Source organism: Camarhynchus parvulus, chromosome 4 (genome assembly GCF_901933205.1).
Source record: "Camarhynchus parvulus chromosome 4, STF_HiC, whole genome shotgun sequence".
Classification (NCBI taxonomy): domain Eukaryota; kingdom Metazoa; phylum Chordata; class Aves; order Passeriformes; family Thraupidae; genus Camarhynchus; species Camarhynchus parvulus.
The window spans coordinates 46668565-46689815 of record NC_044574.1 but is presented as its reverse complement, the minus strand read 5'-3'; the positions used below and the strand labels follow the sequence as shown (position 1 = coordinate 46689815).

The window sequence follows — 21251 nt, the reverse complement described above, 5'->3', positions numbered from 1 at the left end:
GGCTCCCAAACGCCTTTCTTCCTGCTGCTGGCCCCCACCCATTTCCCTGCATTTCCTCAATATCTGCATCCCTCTTTGGGTGCCAGTGGTTTGAGAATGCCAATTCTGGCAGCAAACCTGCTTTCCATCCACTAGCCCCAATGTCATGTCTGTCCATCTGTTTCCCCCGCTTTAGTAATGCAAATATTTAAAAATAGCATTTTGGAAATGTTGGGTGGTTGGGGTTTTTTTCAAAGCAGAAGCCTCCCCTCGCTAACACAATTTAATTTTTTGTTCTTCTCTTGCAGTCCAACAAGGTGCCCGTGGTACAGCCTTCTCATGCGGTTCACCCCCTCACCCCTCTTATCACCTACAGCGATGAGCACTTTTCCCCGGGGTCACACCCATCTCACGTCCCCTCTGACGTCAGCTCCAAACAAGGTGAGCACAGTGGGGATGCAGGGTGGCCCTGGTGCCCTTTGTGCTGCTGACAGAGCCAATATTACCAATTTGTAATATTTTAGAGGGAGGCTTCCAGGTGCATATGCCCACTTTCAGACATGGTAATTCTGTCATGATGCTGATACTTAACTTGGCTGCTTAAATTTTTATGTTCCTTCTAATGTGATAATTTGGGCTTGCTTTTCTCATTAAAGTCTTTCAAAATCTCAGTAAACAGCAGCCGGTCTTCACCATCTTCTGTGGTGCCCAAGGCTTGCAGCATGCAAATACAGAAAGGGCAACTATCCCTGACATTCTCAAAAACAGGGGACAAGTGCTTCAGTAGTGGTGTTACTGAAAGCTTTTCTTTCACTTTATTTTATGTCCTTGTATTCTGGCTGTCCATATGTCAGTTAGCATAATCAAAGCATGGCCCATAAAACTAGTTTTGAGCCTGTGCAAGTAAAAGCTTTACAAATCCAACAATTTTTAACCTTCTTGTGGTGGGTGCCTTCTACAGAAAGCATCTTTTTAGATGTCTGAGTCATGGATGTCAGTTTTCTCTGCACCTCTAGGACCCCTTAAGGCAAACAAAAGCCTCCTAGATACACATCTGGGAATGTCAGACCAGCCCTGCTCAGGGTCAGTCTGCAGGCCCCCAGGGAAGAGTGGACAGTCTCCAAGGCGTCAATCCCAGTCTGTGCCAAGAGTTGCTGCCCAATACCCAGGAGAACACAAGGGATTCCTGGGAAGGGTGTGCTTGCTTGCAATGGGTTGCAGGAGCTGGGGAGGGATGTGATGGAAGCTGGGGAGGTGGAAGGGGATGGCCATCATGGGTCTGAGCCAGGGTTTGGTAAGAACCTGAGCAGAAAAAGCCTGCATGGGAGAGCTGATGGTGAGGAGGGAAGGAGAGAGAGCAGAGGCTTTACAAAGGCATTCACTGTAGTCTGGGTATCTCTGCATGGGCAGGAAGCCTGTCAGTGCCACAACTGGTCCTGGAGGGTGCCTCTCCCTGCCTCTCTCTGTGCTTGCATGTCCCACCGTGTGTTATGGCACCCATTTGACAAAATCCTGCAGCTCTGCTTTACCTGGGCACACATCCATATGCACAGTTGTCCCATTTATCTGAAGAGGCTTTTAGTCATCGCTGTTCAGGGAGAGAGACTTTTTTTGTTCTGTCTTTCCCTGAATGCCTAGGTTTTATTTTGGCTGTGCTATGGAGATAATAACATGGGCTACATCCAGAAAATGCTATGGCCTGGTGGCTCTGTGTGGGTTTTGCTGCTTGTTGGTTAGGTTTCGTTTTTTTTCTAGGGAGGGGGAATACAAAAAGCACTCTGCCTGGAAAGCCTGGCCTGTAAATACGAATACAATATCTGTTTCAGACTTGGAAGAAGCAAATGGAGACCTCCAGTCCTCATTTGTCTTCCTCCTTTGCATCAGTGCCGAGGAGAAGGATATTCACAGTCATTCCTTGAAATCCCAGGGGTGCCACACGATAAGAGAATGGGATTTCCACCTCTTGCAGAAGCTGGCTGTGACAGCTGGGGCACAACCCGCTGGTGCAGTTTGTGAGCTTAAGATGTTTCTGCTTACTGCATGCTGAGTTTGCCCTTCTGCGCCCCATCTTATTGCCTTTACCCCAGTTTATTTTTGTATTCCTGTACAGCAGATCCCAACTGAACAACATCTGGTTTGTTGGTTTTTTGTTTCTGCTGCACATCCTCTCTTCTGCTTCTTCTCTACCCTTTCCCCTGTCCAGCATCCCACCAGTCATGAGTGCAAGCCTACTGAGGGCCTCTGCCAGGAGGCACAAAGCTCATTGCCCTCTGGAGTTCCTGAACAGGCTCTTGATCCCTTTGCTCAGTGTCTGGCAAAGATGGAGATGGATGATGTGGATAATGCAGGCTGGAGACTACTGGTTTTGTCTGGGATGGTCTCCTTGATGTGTGTGGTCCTTCCATCCATACTCCCAGTTTCGGCGCCACCGGCGTGTGGGAGCAGCCACAGTGAAGTAGCCCATGCAGTTGCTGCAAAGAGAGGATTTTTTTTTTCCTCAGGTCCTCTGCCAAACGCCTCCAACCATTGTTTCTGTCCTCGCCTCCCACTGTGGGTCTGGAACAAGGCACTGCCCTGGCGCCCTAGCCCTGGTGCCCTCCTCCCACCAAAGTCCTCTAACAAGGGGTTCCACAGCTTGCCCTCAGGACTGCCTCTTGCACCCAAGGCACTTTGGGATGGACACACAGCACCACCTTCCTAAAGGCAGTCAATTCTTTATTTTATTTTTTTAATTTTAATTTTTATTTAATTTAAATTTTTTTCTTAACCTTCTCGAGAGAACTTGCTTGGGAGGGCACTGGCCATGTGGTAGCTCTGTGTGCTCCTGAGGGTGCTAGGTGCTGGTAGCCCTCCATAACGGGCCAGAAGTTTTGGATCAGCCATAACAACTATGCATTAGTTCAGAGAGAACAGTGTTGTCTCCATGGGTCAGAACTGCAGATACTGGGGAAGGAGTGGCCCAGCTCCTTGTGCAGAACCTGCTCTGGCTGGGGCAAGGTCATGTCATCACTTCCAGGAGCATCAGTCATCATCAGAGATGTGAGAGATGAGACGCTGGGCTTCTTTTTACACCTTGTTTGGTTTTCTTTTCTTTTAACCACTCGGAAAGAGTGCTCCCTCTCATGTAAAAGCCCTGGGATATGTAAAGTGTTTCCTTTCCTGTCAGCTACCAGCTGTTGTACACCTTTGAAAAGACAGCTGGTCAGAAATTCGATCCTCACGTAGGTTGTGGTTCCAAGTCTGAAAATCCAGTTTTTTTGAGACAATGACACCACTGGTCACATGGTATTATTTTCTATGCTTTCCTGTACACGGTCCTGACAGATATTCTTCAAATCTTGTAATTAAATTCAGAAGATTTAAGTACAAACTGAGCAGGGGAATAAATCAGTAATATCAGTCTATAAACTAAGTCTCAAGGTAGCACATGCTCAGTCTTGGACCTTTGGAGTGTCACCATATAAATATTTAATACCCTTTTAAAGCAGCTGATTTAACATGTGAAGTAGACTTAACAATTCCTTCTGCTTCAGCCCCTCTTCCCCAAACACATTTAAATAAACCAATGTCTTTGTGGTCTCTGCAACTGTAATTCCATGTCTCCTGGGGGCACAAGGTTTAGGTGAAGAATGGAGACCACAGACCCTTTTGGGATAAGGATTAGCTTTAATCTTGAGGTGATTCTTGCAGTTGTAGGACTCTGTGTTCTGGGGAATATGAGCTGATGGAGCATTCCTGATGGGACTCTTATTTTTCCATGAAATACTACCATTGCAAAACAGATTGACCTTGGAGCCCACAGGAGTCAACTTGATGAAGAGCTTAGTTGGAACTGGAGTGACAATTGGAAGCCAAATGAATCATATCAAGTGTGACCATTACAGGCCTGAAAATGATTCTTAATTAACCACTGATCCTCTGTGGTAGCAAGTTTCCAAAATCTGTGAATCCATAAGGGAACCCGTGAAAATATAAAAGTAGCAATTTACCTAATCTAATAGCTCTGCTGTGCTGTCTCTTTGACAACGCTTTATTTTCCCCTTGTTTCATGATGTGTTAGAAGAGGTCCTCAGGATCCTGTTGGGTTTGGTGAGACCATTGAGAGGACAGTAGCACCTAATGCACTTCACAGGAGATCTAAACTTGCACAGGTCCTTCCCCAATACATTTATTTCCTCCTTCCATGTTGTTTTTTCTGATATCTCCCTTTGAATTGCAGTGTTGTGTGCAAATTGTTTTAAAGGTGGCCCGTGGAGCCTTTTGCTTTTAACACTAACCAAGAAGGTGTTATTCCTTATCCACAGCACTAGTTCCACTGTAGTATCAGCTGGGAACTGTAGGTCACATATGGAGTATTTTGAGGGGAAGCTCACTTGTTCTTCTGTGCTTTTTAACAGGCATGTCCAGGCATCCTCCAGCTCCTGATCTCCCTACCTTCTATCCCTTGTCTCCAGGGGGGGTTGGACAGATAACACCACCTCTTGGCTGGTAAGATTTTTTTTTAGCTTCTTTTCAGACAGGTGCATGTTCACACCATTCGCTATTGTTGAATCAATTACAGCAATCACAGTTGCAGCAAAATAATAATAATAATGTCATTCCAGTAAGAAATTGCTACTTTATTTTAGTTGAAAAGATGAAAAAAGTCGATCTTTGAAATTAAATGAATCTCTTTTTTCTGGACACATGCAGGAACTGAAGTGTGTATATTTCACTACACATACAGGAATTGAAGTGTGTAGATTTCACTTTGAAGTCTGTATGTTTCTTATGGCTCAGATTTGTGGCTCTTAGCTTTCAGAAAGATAGCAGCAAATGGTTCTCAAGTAATTAAATAAATTTTAATAAACCAAATTTCAATTACTGAGGAGAGGGGAGGTAAGAAAGAACTTTGAAGTGGGGGGTGGTAGATCTTGAAACTGCCCCAAATGGAGAACAAACTTTTGTAACCTGCTGCTCTTACAGTTTCTGTACAGAGAGAAGCCTCTGTCACTGGGAGATCTTGCTGCTCTTGCTAATGCTCTCATGATCTCTTGCTGCCACTCAGGGTGTCATTTTCCTTTTGGAGGAAATGTGGTATTTTTGGAGGAATAGATTTGGCAGGATGCTTCATGTCTGCTTGGGGTAGATATGTACTTGCCTTCAGTTCTCTTGGAGCAGGGAATAAGGCAACTCGGCCACAATTTCAGTGCTTTAGAATGTGTATTGTGACTAGTCTGTGCCCATTCAATGAGGGATACAGATTTTTTTATTTTTTAATGTCTCCATGGGAGGGAAACATGATCCGGATGAAAACAGGCAGGGAAAGTAAAGAGCAGAAGATGGTGAAATGTTGTATTGCTGGCATGTCTTTCAGGAAAGGCCACATGCCTTTTTGGAACAAATAATTAGTAGATATCAAACTAAAATATGGAAGTACCTGACCATCTATTTTTTTAATCTTTCACCCCCCTTTCCCCATTCTGCTGCTTAGCTGATTCCTCACTTCCACTGCCACCAGGCAGTTGCTAGCATGCATTTTCCAGATGTGGTCAGTCATTTCTTCTGAATGGTTTGTCGGTGAAGAAACTGGGGGGAGGGAAGAGGGAAAAGAGAAAGAAGAGGAGAGACAAGATGCAACCTTACAAGGCTCAGGGATGTGTTCAGCAGCACTCACCAACAGTGGGACATACTCAGCTGTCCCTTATGCTATGGCTCCCTGCTGTGAGGTAGCACTGTTGAGACTTCCTTCAACTTTTTTTTTTTTTAATTTCCTCTTCCCTTTAAGCACTGTTCATTTCCAGTAATATGCTCCAAGAATGAAATCTGTGTCCTGAACCTTACAAAGGCCAGGTTCCATTTTTCCTCATCTGAGAGCCGATTGACCAGTTGATAGGCAACTGTTCAAAAAGGATTGATGTGTGTGGTGTCTCTCTGGCTGGTAGAGGTGTTTGGGCTGAACTGGTACTTGCTCACATTACCATCTCATGCTACTTCAGGGGGTTCATTGTAGTCATCAAGTAATCAAAACATAGTGGTGATGATAAAAATTAAAGACCTGAAGTGATGGATTGGTGGCAAAATATTCTGTATATGTGAGAGTGCAAAGGAGACAAAAACTTCACACAAGCTTCTCTTACTGGACTGCAAAGTTTGATCTTTAAGTAGTAAGATAGGCTTGTGTTACTGTGGGCTTTTATGTGGTTGGGTTGGGGTTTTTTTATGGAATCAGTTTCTACTTAGAAAAGCTGTCCACTTGTACCTCACTATAGCATATGCTAATGGAAAGAGTCCTAAATTTTCAAAAGACTTAATAAAACTGTTCAAAAGGCTTTTTAGCTTAATAATTCACCATCTGGTGTTCTCACTCTGATCTACAGTAGAACTATTCGATAAGATGCTTTTTTCCTAAGAGCTTGTTTGACAAATCTGATTCCAGTGCTTCTAAAACTAGGCGAGAGAGGGATGGAGATAGAGAAGTGTGCATGACTATGTGTGCCTTGGGGGAGGAAGGCTGGTTGTTTTGCTTTCCCTCCCAGTGGAAACTTAGATTGGGAATCTTTCAATAGCAAGGGAGAAAGTTCAAAGCATTTAAGCATTCATTAGTTTCATTAGCAGAACTCTTGAAAGTGTTAGCTCTTACTATTTATTTGTGACTAGTACTGAGTTCCCATCAAGAGTTTGTAACTCTAGAATAACCATTGAATACCATATCATATGATTGATGGGTTCCTTTCTTCTGTGACCTCAGGCAAGGTCAGCCTGTATATCCCATCTCGAGTGGATTCAGGCAGCCCTATCCATCCTCACTTTCAGTCGACCCTTCCATGTCCAGGTAGGTGTAGGAGGTGAATGACTGACTGGGGAGTAACTGCTGGCATTAGAGGGCAAGTTGCTCTTCTGCTTGCATCTTGGTCTGCCTTTGCTTGCTTTTCAGTCAGCTAAACCCTTATGCATACATTTTTATTTAACTTCTGTGTGTATATGCAGTTTGCCTGGATCCCACACTGGTCTCATTCAGCATTTTCTTGTCAGTCTCTAAAGTGTTGCAATGAGGAGCACTCAGTGAATTGTCAACAATTAATTGAGCTGTTTCATCTGAAATGAGTCATTAGTTCATTTCTAGATGCAACACATGGTGTTATGCATAGCATCCTTGGGTTTTGCTCATGTCAGTATGCACCAGGTGGATTGTCACTCTAGTCTGCATTCTCTAGTCCCAATTTCAAAGTTGTTGGTAATTAGTCTTGAATCACGTAGGTAATGCTCTGTGTGGAATCTTGCTCACAAGTAGGTATTTCACAGCCCAAAGCCACTAATGGCAGGAGATGCCAGCACAGTAATTGTACTGGTGTGTGACTCAGGCACTGTGTCTTTATGTCTAAGTGCAAGCAAGCAATGCTAATTGAGACTTGGCCATGACACACTCCAGACCTCCTATGCTCTGCTTTTGCATTCTAAAGACAGCTTCTGCATCCTGTGCTTGGTGTACAAGAGGTTGCAAAATACAATTCTTGGGGTTTTTTTCTGTCATCTGTAGAGAGACATCCTCCTGCACAGGGATTTAAGGCAGGCCACTTGATAAGTGGTAGGTCCTCTTACCTCTTCGTGTGTGGGCTCCTTTGGATTATCACTGTCCCTTCACTTCTTTACAGGGGAATGATAAGCATGTGCCTGTCAGGGTGGTTGGGAAGAAAACACATTCTTTCTCCGTGATAAAATCACTTGATTTGGTTACAGGGCTTTGTGTTTCCTTTATTTTGATCACATGAAGGAAAAGGGCAGCAAGGAGACTAGGGAATGGTGAAAGGCTGGATGGCATTCCTTAGCCATCACTACTTCAGCAAAACTTTGGAGCATAAGCTTTTCATGTTAACAGTACTTTCCACCATTTAAAATACAGCATGCAGGTTTTCTGCTGCGCCTGAGCTTGCAATGCTCAGCATCTTCAAAATCTGTCTCAGCTGTCCTTGAGAACTACCTGGGTTAGTAGGGTGGGATTATTCAGTTAGTGGTATTTTGGTTTTATTTTTCATTTTCCTTCTTGTACAAATGAAAGGAAGCTTTAATTAGGACAAAAAAAATCTCTCCCTGCTCCCATCCTTCATCCAGGATGCAGGATTTTCAAAGTTTATTTTAAGCATTCAAGGTAAGAATAGTGGGTTCAGATGAAATGATGTTAAAATCTTTTACCTTAAGTTCCTTGAAAAGTAAAGAGAGCCATCAGGGACTTCTTGAAAAGACTCTTCTTTCATTTTATTTGTTTCTGCATGGCAGTTTCCTCCTTTGCATTGGCTGGTGGTGGATATTTCAAGGATGTTTATATCTTGGTGTGGAAATACATTTTTTTTGGTTAAGAAATGTGTATTTTTATTGCTACACAGTGCAACAGTACAAATAATAAATATTTCTTGTGTGCATTGCTAAAAGCGTTGGTCTGAAAGGTAATAAAACAACTTCTCTACAACCAAAATGTTGACTCGTTTGTTTGTTTGTTTTTCTTGAATAATTGGGCTACAATGCACAAATCTTAGCCAAATATCTTTGGTGTGCTTTTTAAGAGTTGTCTTCATTGCAAGCTCCATAGCATTTGCATTCTTGGAGTGTCCTGCTGCTGTCATACATGTTTGATGCTATCTTCAGTGTAGTTACAGACCTTGCCTTGTTTTCTCTTTTAGGTTTTCACATCACATGATTCCTGGTCCTCCAGGCCCTCACACAACTGGAATCCCTCACCCAGCTATTGTAACACCTCAAGTAAAACAAGAACATCTGCACAACGACAGTGAGCTAATGCATGTGTGAGTCTGCCTTTCTGCTCTAGCCCTTGATGAATAAATGTTTGAGAACTCCATATGAAGAAGAGTCAAGGATGCTTTAAAAAAAGTGCCTTTCATGACCTCTTCGAATTGTAACTCTTCTCCTATAACTAAAACAGGGACTTTGGGCTGCTGTTTGATAGGGTAATGAAGAGCCATTTTTCATTCCAGTCCAGCACTTTTAAGCTGTTGGCAACAGTCATTTCCATTCAGCCATAATCATGGACCTGTCCAGTTGTGACTGGTGCTTGAGTGTGAACTCATGAACTTCTGCTGGAAAAGTTCTTACCTGCAAAATTCACTAGTAAAAAGCAGTCTCACTGCTTAGTACTCAAGGCAAAAGACCTAGGAAAGAAGGAGATGAGAAGCTATTCTCCTACCTGTGGCAGTAGTCTTTTAGGGTACCATGGATAGTCTTTCAAAAAGAGAACTGAGACAAGTTTGGAGCAGATCCACAGATTAAATGTTACTTGCTAGAGAATGTCAACCTGGTGTCCTCCCTGAGTATTAAACTAAAAGATATGAACGTGGATGGGACATGACCACTGAAATTCTCATTCCTACTACTTAAGTGCTACTGTAACCACAAGTTAGTAATTTGCCATTGGATCTTTCTAGGTTGAAGGCAAATTAATGCTTTTTTTCCTTTCCTTTCCCTTTCCCAACCACGTTTTAGGAAGCCTCAGCATGAACAGAGAAAAGAACAAGAGCCAAAAAGACCTCATATTAAGAAACCTCTGAATGCTTTCATGTTGTACATGAAAGAAATGAGAGCAAACGTTGTAGCAGAGTGTACTCTGAAAGAAAGTGCAGCTATCAACCAGATCCTTGGCAGAAGGGTATGTACAGCAGGCTTTGTGAGCGCTCACGTGTGCTGCTAATTTGTGTTTCCCTTTGGCTGGGTGTGAAGGCTGGCTTTCTGCTTGAGATGATAACTGATGTGCAACTATCAAATTAGCCATAGAAGATAAAACATGCAACAAAAATAAAAACAGTATCTTGATTTTCTTTTTTCAGCATTAGCAACATCATCAAATTTGTGTTTGTTCCACTCACATTATGGTGTCAGTATCTCAGACATGAAATACTCTCAGTCACACATAGAAGGAGCATTCTAATCACATTCTGGGTCCTCCCTTAGGATAGTGTCCATCAGGGCAGGAAGGGATCATTCAGAGATGAACACTGGATGCCACTGGAGATGAAACTCAAAAGTGAATATAACGTGGTCCAGTTGTAGCCATGCAGGTTGGTCATGTAGTCCCACACACATCTGCACAAAGCAGGTCCAGTTACATCAGGTTGCTCAGGAACCTTCCCAGCCAAGTTTTGAATGTCTCTGAAGCCATCAGCCGTGTACTGATGATCCCAGTTCACGTAGCAGAGCCATGCTGAGCACTGTATACTTCTGTGGCTTGGTAGGTGTGTTTCGTACTTTCCATGCTCACAAAAAACCCTATGCAGGCCAGCTCACAGTACAGCCTTTGTGCTCTCTGCCAGTGTTGTTCTTCCAAGGGAAGACAGCGGAGGTAAATGCCCATTTTGCAATTGACTCCCAGAAATGAGGAAAGGGGTGACTTCTGTATCAATCTGAGTTTGAGTAGGGATTATTCAAATTCCCAGTGAATACCTCCTTTTGATCACTGACCAAGGCAGTATTGAGAGGCACTGTGACTCTCTGAAAACCCTGTACTTTTAAGTGGGAAATCTCTACATGACCTTAAAGTGCTCCTTTTACATTACAGTTGGAAGACTTTCCCCTCCAAACAGAGCAGAAATCTACTGGTACTTGTCCCATTTCATGCAGTCTTCTGCTTTCTGTTGTTCTTGTTACCTCCCCTTAAAGGACATCTTGGTGCTTGCCTTTTCCATGCTTTCATGCAAGTCTCTAGGATCATGTATGGGCCATTTGCTTAAGAGTTGGACTTGATGATCCTTGAGAGTCCCTTCCAACTCACAGTATTCTGTTATCTGTGAATTACCCTTACAGGTGATGGCAGTCCCAGATGACTGATCTTAGCTGCTTAGTGTGTCAGCCTTGTTTTCTTGGCCTGAACCAGGGCAGGGGCATATTTATCTCTGTTTTGGTAAGGAATCAGCCTCAGCCTTGTGTGTTTTTATTGCAGCTTGGACTCCTCTTTTCAAGTTACTGTTCTCCATGAAAGTACCTCAAATTCCACTTTTCCTGTGGTGCAAACAAGGCATGAGTTATCCAATGCAATTGCTGGGGCATTAATTATTGTCAAGTGTTTTGTGTTCAGTCATCCTGGTCATTATTTACCCTGTGCTGTGCCAGAGGAGGAACCACCTCTGTTCTCATGAGGTGACACTTTGCATGCTGCTGGGCTCTCTGATGCCACAGCATTGTGTTCACCACCTTGCAGTTTTTGAATGTGCCTGTGGAATTTGAGAGTTGCAGACAGGCTGAGCTCCTGTGCTCTCAGTAACACATCCAAATTGCCAAGTCAAGGCAGACAAGAGCCATCCTCTGCTGTGTAACCAAACAACATATTAAATGATACAAATGTGATGTGATCTGAAATCTTAGTTCTGTATGTTAGTCTTGTATGAATGTCTTAATGATTGTTTTGTTTATCTGGTTTTTAGATTTTTTTTAATAACTTCTTCTCTCCTTACTTCCCCATGGATGTTGTCAAACAAGAAGATGCGTCTAATGCTGCAGCAGTGGAACTTAATTCTAAATAAAAGGCCTTTACTCCTTCTGGTTCAGGTCTATGATAGATGTTTCAACAAGAACAAAATTATTAGATACTAATGTAGCCTGGTACCTTTCCAAATGTGCAGGTTGTGGGGTTTTTTACTTGCTTTTTGGGGGGTATTTTTAAGTACATGAAACCAGGAGATTTATTCCTGCTTGGCTACAAAGGTCAACTCATATAATTTGTAAGACTGTAGTTCTGTAATTTTGTTATCTTTGAAACTTTTGTAGTTGTCATTTCCTTTTTTAATCAGAAAGCAGGTACCTTAAATTTCAATACTTAGAAGTTGATTTTGGAACAGGTTTGCTGGTGCACAGAAAGCCTTCTGTGTTGGCATTGAAAACTTGTATCTAGGGGCTGCTTGAAACCAAGACAGCAGACCCTTCTGTCAAGGGGAGATTGCTGCCCTTTAAAAGCAGCACAAACTCCCTCAATTCTGTCAGGAGCTAAAGGCTGGGTTTTGTTGTTGTTTTCTTGTTGGGGTTTGCTTTTGTTTGTTTGTTGTTGGTTTTTTTAAGTAGTGTTGGGAGAGAACGGTTCTGTGAGCAGGTTATTTGGTGAGCCCTGTTTCCATAAATAATTTTGTCTTGCTCAAGGCACTTGGCAGTTGCAGAGCTGACAAATGCCTGAAAGTCGTTAATAAACACAGATGCTTGTAATTGCTAATGAATTTCATTTTTGCAGTGGGGAAGGACTGAATCAAAGTCACTAAAACACTTGCTCAAGTCATCTGTTGCCTAGGTATAAGCTAGTTCCTAGTCTAAAGGTGTGTTTATTTTGTTTGCAGTGGCATGCTCTCTCCCGTGAAGAACAAGCAAAATATTATGAACTAGCTCGTAAAGAAAGGCAGCTACACATGCAGCTTTATCCAGGCTGGTCTGCAAGAGACAACTATGTAAGTCACCCACTTGAAGGTTCTTTTTTAAAATTCACTTTCTTTTTCTAACTTCTAAAATTATTATTGTTTCTTATTTTCCTCTATAACTTGTGGAAAGTTCTGGATGAAGAGATGGTAAACATACATACAACATAAACCTTATATTTGTTTTCACTTCAAGCACCCAGAAAACTTGGTATTTTGTTGTTGAGACGCTTCTTACAAAATTCACAGTTTTTGAGGGGAAAAAATAGCATGGAAAGTTTTTTTCCTAAGACAATGGCCAGTACTGTCTGGAAGCTCATGTTGTACTGTACAGCTGTGCATTTTCCCTCATTTTCTATCTGATAAATTATAATCCAGTAATCTTTCTTAGACCGGAGAAAAAAAGGGATGTTTTATTTTCAGGAGAACTGCAAGCCCAGGGGTCTCAAGGCAGACTAAACTTCAGCTGAAATTAATTGAGAATGGTCCATGTGTGGAAATCTTGTATAAGTAACCTTCATGATAGAGCCTACTGTTATACATATACACACACATATATATATATGTATGTGTATGTATATGTTAAGAAGTTTTCTTACAGTTACTCTTGTTTTATAAGTAAATATCAAATAGGCCGCACTGCATCGTTGCACTCTGGTGCCTACAGTGAGCTGTCAGTGTAGCCAAATGTGATGATATCAAACTCAGAAGCTGCAGTCCTGAGAGACTGATCCTAACCTGAGATCTGAGCTCCTTTCTGTCCCCCCATTAGATGTGACACCATCTACTGGGACAGGAAATGTACATGCTATATCTGGCTCAATTTTCCTTCTGCATTAGGGGGACAGCAATTTTTCTCTACTTCAGTGATGTCTTTGGACATTGAGGATTGAGGTACCTAAACACAGTGTTAACAGAAACTAGAAACTAGCAGAAAATGCATTGACACAGAAACTATGTGATTATCTCTGAAGGAAATGCCCTGGTCTTGCTGACATGCATGCCCAGTTTTGTAAGCACAGCCACAACTGAAAGCCCTAGTAGCTTCTTTCTGTCCTTTTTATACAGCCAATAAACTGTCCTGACACTACACAGGTAGGGTTTATTTTCAGTAGCCAGACCATGTCAACAGAGCTACCTTGAAGTATAGCTGTGAACAAACAGGGCCTTAGGGAAAGACTCCCTGGAAACAAGGGGGTTTAGCTTGTCTCAAATTGACTTGCTGGAAAATCACACCACTTTGGAGTCTTGTCAGCTCGTGCTTACTGGACATCAGGCTTCAGGATGGTCCTGTGCTGTTTGGCCATGTTGGCTTTGAGGACCCTGTACTCTGCCCCAGCCTGTGCCACACAGCACGAGCAGCAGACCTGCGCTTTCTGAAATGCCTCAACAGACATGTGGAGAGTGTGAGGTGGCACGTATGAGTTATCTCTTTGATGTGCTTCCAGCCTACATCCTGTGTGGAAGTATAGCTCTGACATACTCCAGTCCTGTATGTTACAATGAAGAACTCTGCTAGCTTCCTCCTGCAGCCCTCCCCTCTGCCTCTCCAGGAATGCACACACTCGGCAGTGGTGGTCAGACAGTGATCATAGGAGAGCACAGTTTATCACTGAAACCTTTTCAGATATATGGCATCTTTTTTTTTCTCTTTGGTTTTCCTAACTTAGGCAGTCAAAAAGTGAAATTTTAATTATTTATCACAGGTATTACTACAGTGTTTTCAGGGTTGGAAGTTACTTAGGGATGGTTCTTCTGTTTCACAAAACAGTACAAGTGAAAAAAGTGTACTGTTTGGCTTTAGTTCTTCTATTTTTGTTTGCCCGGTTTTAGGAATTTTGCCTGATTTTAGGAAAATCGAAGAAAATGTTAAACATTGTTATTCAACTGTTGAAACTATCTTTTTCATATCTTTTTATTACTGATACCCAAAGCAGTCATGCAAAATTGTGTGATAGACATGAGAAGCAGAATGTTTTCACAATGTGAGGGTCGATGTGTGCTGCAGTTGTCAGAAACTATCTTACTTGGAAATGCTGACAACTAGTTTTCAGCCCAGCCTTCTATTTGTTCACTTGTGTTATCTCATAGGTAGATCTCAGATCAGCTTTCAGTTTATGTTTTAACACTTGAAGTCAGCCTGACATAGAGAATTAAACAAATTTTCCTCCCATGACTTTTCCATGTTAACATCTGCACTAATGCACTTTCCTCTCAAAAAAGCATTGCCTTGGTGCCTAAGTGATAAAGCATATTGCTGGGAGCTCCCCAGAGCCCTTGAAATGTGTTTTCCAACTTCTAGTCTTGGTCCTGACTTTGGAATCTTGCACACAAGGCATTGGCCAGCCCAGTTGCCAGCCTTGGGATAAATAAGGACAGGAGCTTGAGAGTCAGGCAAGCCCAGAGTCAGAGAGGAGTGGAGGCTACTTAAGTTCATGTGCTGGAGCTTCACCACAGCCTGTATTTGGAGTCCTCCCTTGCTGTCCTATCAATCAGTGAGCACTGCAGGGGTTTGAGGTGGTTTCTCACATCATCTGCTGTCCATCCCAGTACTTTGCAGAGCCAGCTTGTGGAAAGATGTGTCCCAGCACCTCTGCCCTTCCCCTCAGAGGCCACTGTGTGTGTTTGGCATGCTCTGTGCTGGGAGATGCAGCTGCCAGCCATGAGAGTGGGGGCCAGAGGATGGACAGCAGGCTGCAGCCCTGCTCACAGCAACTGCACCAGCCTTTGCCAGAGTTCATCTGTTGCAGCCTGTCTGGAGGCTTCTTTAAAATATAAATGGATATGATTTTTTCTTAAAACACACACAAAAAGTTTTCACTGATTATAGAGGGCAATAAAGATAAGACATATAGAGGAATATCAGTGGTGGTTAGGGTGATGCAAGATGATTGAGGTTTAAAATTGTGGGTCTAAGCTGACCTTTTGTTTCAGTTCACAGACTGTGAAGCAGGAGCTGTGGCCATTTCCATAGAATGGGGGTGCAGGAGAAGGCTGAGTGTGTAGGTTGGCAGGCTGTGGCCAGTGTGGTCTCTCAGAAAAGACAGCTGCCAGGCATTTATTTGTGTTCTGCACTTCAGCCATGTTAAGGGTGCTCTGCTGTACAGTCTCTGCTGTTTGGTTATTGCAGAGCATGCTCTCCAGGCACAGCCACACCAGCCTTGGCTTTTGTTCAGGTACCAGCATTATCAGAACAGTTTTTGTTGGCTGGTTTGCACCCTGGGGACAAGTGATGGTCGTCCTAGGTACTTTCAACACCCTGTCTGCTCCTACCATGTATGACAGTGTAAGTATTGGAATGTGTGAAGAGTTCTTGTAAGAGCCATAAATTAGGATATCAACATACGTGTCATCAGATTATTGAGCGTGAGAAGTCTTTTCAGTGCTTGCGGCTGCCAGTGTTAGTTGAAAAACTGCCAGAAATTGTAATTCCATGTGGATAGAAATATATGTATTGCTGATGTGCATATTTCTCCATAGATGCTCAGAGCAAACTTTGTTACCATTGAACTAGTTAAAATTGGGATAGAAAAGCTACCCTGAAAATAATTGGGTTTTTCCCTAACATTTTCAGTGTCCAGATGACTTTTGCTGTGAGGTAAGTGACAAAAAAGAAGTTCTGTGAATGTAATGGCATGATAAAATTTCCTGTTTTTCAGGGGAAGAAAAAGAAGAGGAAGAGAGAAAAGTTGCAGGAATCAGCATCAGGTAGGCCGTGACCACCTCTTACTTGCCCTTCACCTCAGGTATATTTTAGAAACCAGGGCTTGCGCTATTTAATTTTTACGAGCTTTTGTCTAACACTTGCTTCTGATGGACGTTTTAAGATATTTCACTTGGAATGTAAGCTTGTGAACATGCACACAACCCATGCCTGCTTTCCCTTACACCTTTCTGAGCAGCAGTCCTGATGGCATCAACATCTTTGGCTGAACTTACGCATTGCTGCAAACCGTGTCCTGTTTTACCTTTGCTTTTCTCCTCAATCTGTGCTGTATCATCTTTAGACTTAACTATGGCTGAAATACTGTGTGGTATTTTTGGACACTGGAAGCTTTACACAGACCTTTTGTAGTAACTGTATTTTATCTCACTGTATTTTACATTTCTTTGTACACTAACAGCTGCCTAGTAGGTTGGCTAAAAGCATCAGTGAGGTCTCCTCTTTGTCTTTAAAATATATATAAAGAAACACCCTGTTTTCCCCAACAAAAAATGGCTGGTATAAGAACCATAAAAAAAACCAAACAACAAAACCAAAAAATACACACAAAAAAATTCCATGTAACACTGTAGCAAACAAACTTACTTGGAATGTGCAAAAACTCTGTAACAGAAATTTGTTAAAGGAAAACAATCTTCTACAGGTACAGGCCCCAGAATGACAGCTGCCTACATCTGAAGCATGGTAAGAACATCTCTAAAGCTTTCCTGCTGATAAAACTGAATTGTAAAATATGGCTTCTTATAAATTTTATGCAATAATATGGATTTAGCAAAAATTGCAGAACTACCATATCCCAAAGCTAATGTTACTTTGATTACTGATGGTTTTTATACCGGCTATCTATTAGGTGTTCACCATTTCACTGCTTAACCATAATATTTTCAAATTGATCACACCTCACTGACTCAATGCAAGTCTGCCTGTGAACCAGGGATGGGTTTATTAAGTGGTGCAAGCCCTCCCAGACTGTCACAGCTCATAAGAGCAGGGTAGACGCTGGCTTTGAAGCACATTTTATGTCCTGACATCAACAAGATTCTGGCTGGCTGGGTACACTTTTAAAAACAATTTATTCACCTGTATACTAACAAAACACCTGCTAAGAAAATGGGACTGTATTTCAATTGTTTCAAGAATTTTTCCCACAGCTGTAACAGTGGTATTTCATGTGTGGTGCAGGTTGGGGTTTTTTGTGGTTGTTGTATTTCCAGCATGTGTTTTCTTTCTTTATATCATATTACCTGCACTGAGGGTGGAATGCCTAGTGATTCCACATGTGCAATAACACCATCTAGTCAGCTTGTGAGTGCACACAGTACCACAGTGAGATTCTAATTTCTCAGTGTCTGTGTTGGAAGGCTGGTCCTTCTCTTTCAGCGTGATGTATTTTCTAGTAGGAATGGCATTAATTTGAAGTAATAGTAGCTTCTAAGCTACTAACCCATATTGCACTTGGGAGATCCCCAGGAATTCCAGGAATCATGCAAAAAAACCAACAAAACCCCGACTTTTCCAAATCACCTACGTGCTGTATGAGAAATGGGCTCTGTCCTCTTCCTCTGCCTTGTTTGGCCACAGATTCCCTGTGGTACTCAAGAGCAGTCAGCAAAGCAGGCTCCTGTTGGCCTTCTGCTCTGCTTGGACTTCCAGCCTGAGAAAGCCAACTTCACTTTGCTGTGTGCAGTGTGTCAGTCAGCAGTCAGCATGATTCAAGCCTCTTCTGAAGTTATGCCATGATGCTGGTTAGTCTAAACTTAAGACAAGACTTTGGTGGTTTGTTTGTTGGGTTTTTTTACGCTGAAGTAAAGTGAAAAGACAAAATGTGTGCTCTTTTTTTCTTCCTAATAAGCAGAAGTTTTTCAGGCAAGCAGGCGGTCTTATCCTTTGCAATGTGCCTGAGTCATGCTGCTTTGAGATGTGGATTGTGGTGTTGGGGTTCTGTAGCCTATACAACAAATGTAGCTGTAAAATATTGTTACTTAGAGCATTATACCTATTGCAAAATAAAGTGCTTTAACCTTGAGTTTTATAATTGATATTTCAGCTTAGTTGCCCAGGTCCATGACTGTTGTGAATATTTTTCACTTTGATCTTAACACAGTATCAGTAGGCAAAATACCCATAATTTTATCTGAACTCATGCAGAGTATTTGACTGGGATTGGAATACAACTAAGGTTCAAGTGACAGCGTAAAAACAGGAAATATTTGGTTTCTTGGATGCCTTACAGTCTTGCCTATGCTGACCTACTTTTGTTGGAGATTCTCTGCATTTTCTGTATTACAGGTTGAATGTTCTGAGTGTGGAGGTTTTTTCTCTCCCTTTGACCTTTACACTGCTGCCTTCCTGTGTCCTCTTAGGCTTTGTAACAGTGTGGAAACTGTTGGCAATATCTGTCTGTCTTCAGGCAATTTGTAACACAGAGTCTGAGAACAGTAGTATGTTCTTCAGGGAAGGGGAAGTGTGCTGTTGACTCCATATACGCATGTGAAGGCAGCCTCTCTAAGTGTTTCATGCTGAGTGAATGATCTGCATTGGAGATGTGCAGATGTGCTCTTGCTGGAAGCAGATGCACAGAATGATTTAGGGAACCTGAATCAACCAGACTTCAAAGTAAACTTCTGAAGGTTAAGGCTCTTGCCCTCTGCAAGCCTAATCCAAAGAATGTTTTGCCCACAAGCATAATATCTTACCAGGCCCACAGCAGAGCTGTTGTAGTCTTTACTGGATGGAGATAATAAGTTTGGGAATAGCTTTCTTACTCGTATGGATGGTGTAAGGAAGAGGGAGAAGGAGGGTGGGAGGTCTGGGAAGGAGACAAGCGTTCTGTTATCTGAGAAGAATCAGAAATGAGTAGGTGGCAAGACCAAAGAAAGAATCTCAAGATCAGCACAAAGGAGATCAACCAGGGCTGTAATTACAGTGATGTAAGTGAGAAGGATGAAATGGTGGGAGGGTTGTGTGGTGGGATGTTCAGAGGAAAGTAACGGAAGAGACATGCAAACAGACATGATTTAAGATACTGTGAAAGTTTTGGGTGTAGGGTTTTTGTTGGGTTTTTTTTTGTCCATGAACATTCAGCAAGTAACTGATTTTAAAGGTGGACCTCTAATCCTGCTTTATGACTTGAACATGATTAGAGTGGTAAAGTCAAGGTGGTAGCATTATGTTTCCCCCTTTCCAAGAGTTGTACACAGCGGGAGGCATCTTATGGCTTCACTGCTTAGGATTGAACTGAGTTCTGTGAACTCCAACCTACTGAATGGCCAATTTGTAAAACACTTCAGAATGCCCTAGGAATACTATGACCCTCTGCACCAGTCTTTGCTATATTATCCTGAGTTACTCCAAAGTGTGTCCTTCAAGAGTTGTGGAACTGTCCCAGGAAGGATTTTGTTTGCAGTTGATGTGGCCCAACAAACTCTTTGAAATAACTTTGATTTATTGAAGAAATAAGTGTTATTTATTCTCTTATTTTGAAATCAACCAAGAGTCGAATTAAACCTGATAATGCTAAAAAATAAATTGAGATGAGGCCAGGGAGGGAAGGGGAAATGAGAAAAACTAAGATAAAGGACAATGTAGAGATCACCTGTTGAGCTTTCTGAAAGGTGTTTTTTTTTTTTTTTTACTTTAAGCACAACCTTCTAGGGGATTTGTAAATAGAACCAATTCTGTCTTGGAAGTGGAGATTTCTAATTTCCTATCCAGTCTGACTTCTGGAAGAAAAAACCCAGTGATTTTTAGCATCTCATGAGTATTTTGAAATCAGCAAGAAAATAGAAGGGTACTAAGAAAAATTCCTCATTGTTCTGCAGCATGGAAATACTTAACTTCTTATGACTTGCTCTGTACAGAACTCTAAAAGGCTCACCATTCAACATATGGCAGGATGCAATTGGGAAACTACATAATTTAACATTGTGTTTTGGCATATCTTCAAGGGCTAAAAAGAGCGATAGAGAAGCTTAATAGACATCTGAAAACCTGTGAGAAGTTTATTTGTGGCTTGCAAAATTCCATGACAATTAGCATCTACATTAGCAAAGCTTTCAAAACCAAGAAAACTTGACTAATACTGATTTGCAATCAGAAGTACTTAAAAGGATCAGATTAAGACCATTTAACTTTGAACAATAAATTATCTTAACATTTCAAACTTCCTATGTGGAAATTTGAGCCAAATTTCAGCGCAGAATTGATTCTTGGGCCGTAGTTTATGACTGGATTATGTTTTCCCTATTACGTAAAAATAAACTGGAGTGAGGCTGTGAAAGCAGATTATAAAGTGGACCAGTCCACAGCCAGAATAGTGTGGAAGTGTCTGATGACTGTGGTTGTGGTTGACCATGGGTTTCTGGCCAGCATCGGAGAAAGGAGATGCAAAGAGGATGTGGTACCTTCCTTTCTGAGGCATGTTTTTAAACCTGGGTTGTCCAGTGCTCTTGAAATTGCTGAAACAAATGCTCCACCCCTTCCCATAGCCCTTGACTGCTCAGAAGCTTTAAACAGAGCTTGGAGAACTTGCACAGAAGTTAGTCTCTGTGAGAATGTGTGTGGTGATGGTGGTGCAGAGATTTGTCCTGATTTGCTTTAAAAATTGTTTCCTGTGTGACCCATATTTTCCTATTCCCCATTTGCCTATGAATAGTGGCCTTCAGCACAGGCAGAGGGACAGAATGACCAGAAGAAAATTTTCTGGATCAAAGTATTTGTATTATTTCAGATAGGTATAAAGTTTCCATAGAAAACAAGTATAGCCCTCAGACAGATCCTGGCTAGGACTGAAAGGGACCTTAAAGATCATCTAGTTCCAGTGCCCCTCCACCATGGCCAGGGACACCTTCCACTAGACCAGGTTATTCAAAGCCTCATCAAATCTGGCCTTGAACACTTCCAGAGATGGGGCAACTTCTCTGGGCCCCACCACCCTCACATGAAAGAATTTTCTTCCTAATATCCAATCTAAACCTATCCTCTGTCAGTTTAAATCCACTCCCCCTTGTCCTATCACTACATGCCACTGTAAGAAGTCCCTCTCCAGCTTTCCTGTAGGCCCCCTTTAGGGACTGGAAGACTGTTGTAAGGTTTCACTGGAACTTTCTCCAGGCTGAACAAGCCCAACTCTCTTAGCCTGTCTGCAGAGGGGAGCTGCTCCAGCCCTC

The 21251-nt window shown here is 42.2% G+C and overlaps 1 protein-coding gene across 7 annotated transcripts in view; it reads left to right on the top strand.

The window, feature by feature from the left end:
* Positions 1 to 21251, top strand: part of LEF1 (lymphoid enhancer binding factor 1) — a 70877-nt gene that overhangs the window by 40781 nt on the left and 8845 nt on the right. For 4 of the 7 annotated variants that reach the window (XM_030948498.1, XM_030948497.1, XM_030948500.1 and 1 more), the window contains exons 5-11: positions 288 to 420; positions 4377 to 4467; positions 6710 to 6793; positions 8637 to 8759; positions 9454 to 9616; positions 12285 to 12392; positions 16019 to 16067. In XM_030948498.1, the coding sequence (XP_030804358.1) occupies positions 288 to 420; positions 4377 to 4467; positions 6710 to 6793; positions 8637 to 8759; positions 9454 to 9616; positions 12285 to 12392; positions 16019 to 16067 (751 nt within the window). Of the gene's footprint in view, positions 1 to 287; positions 421 to 4376; positions 4468 to 6709; positions 6794 to 8636; positions 8760 to 9453; positions 9617 to 12284; positions 12393 to 16018; positions 16068 to 16726; positions 16768 to 21251 lie in introns of all 7 variants that reach the window. The other 3 variants (XM_030948501.1, XM_030948503.1, XM_030948502.1) reach the window with 3 other exon arrangements.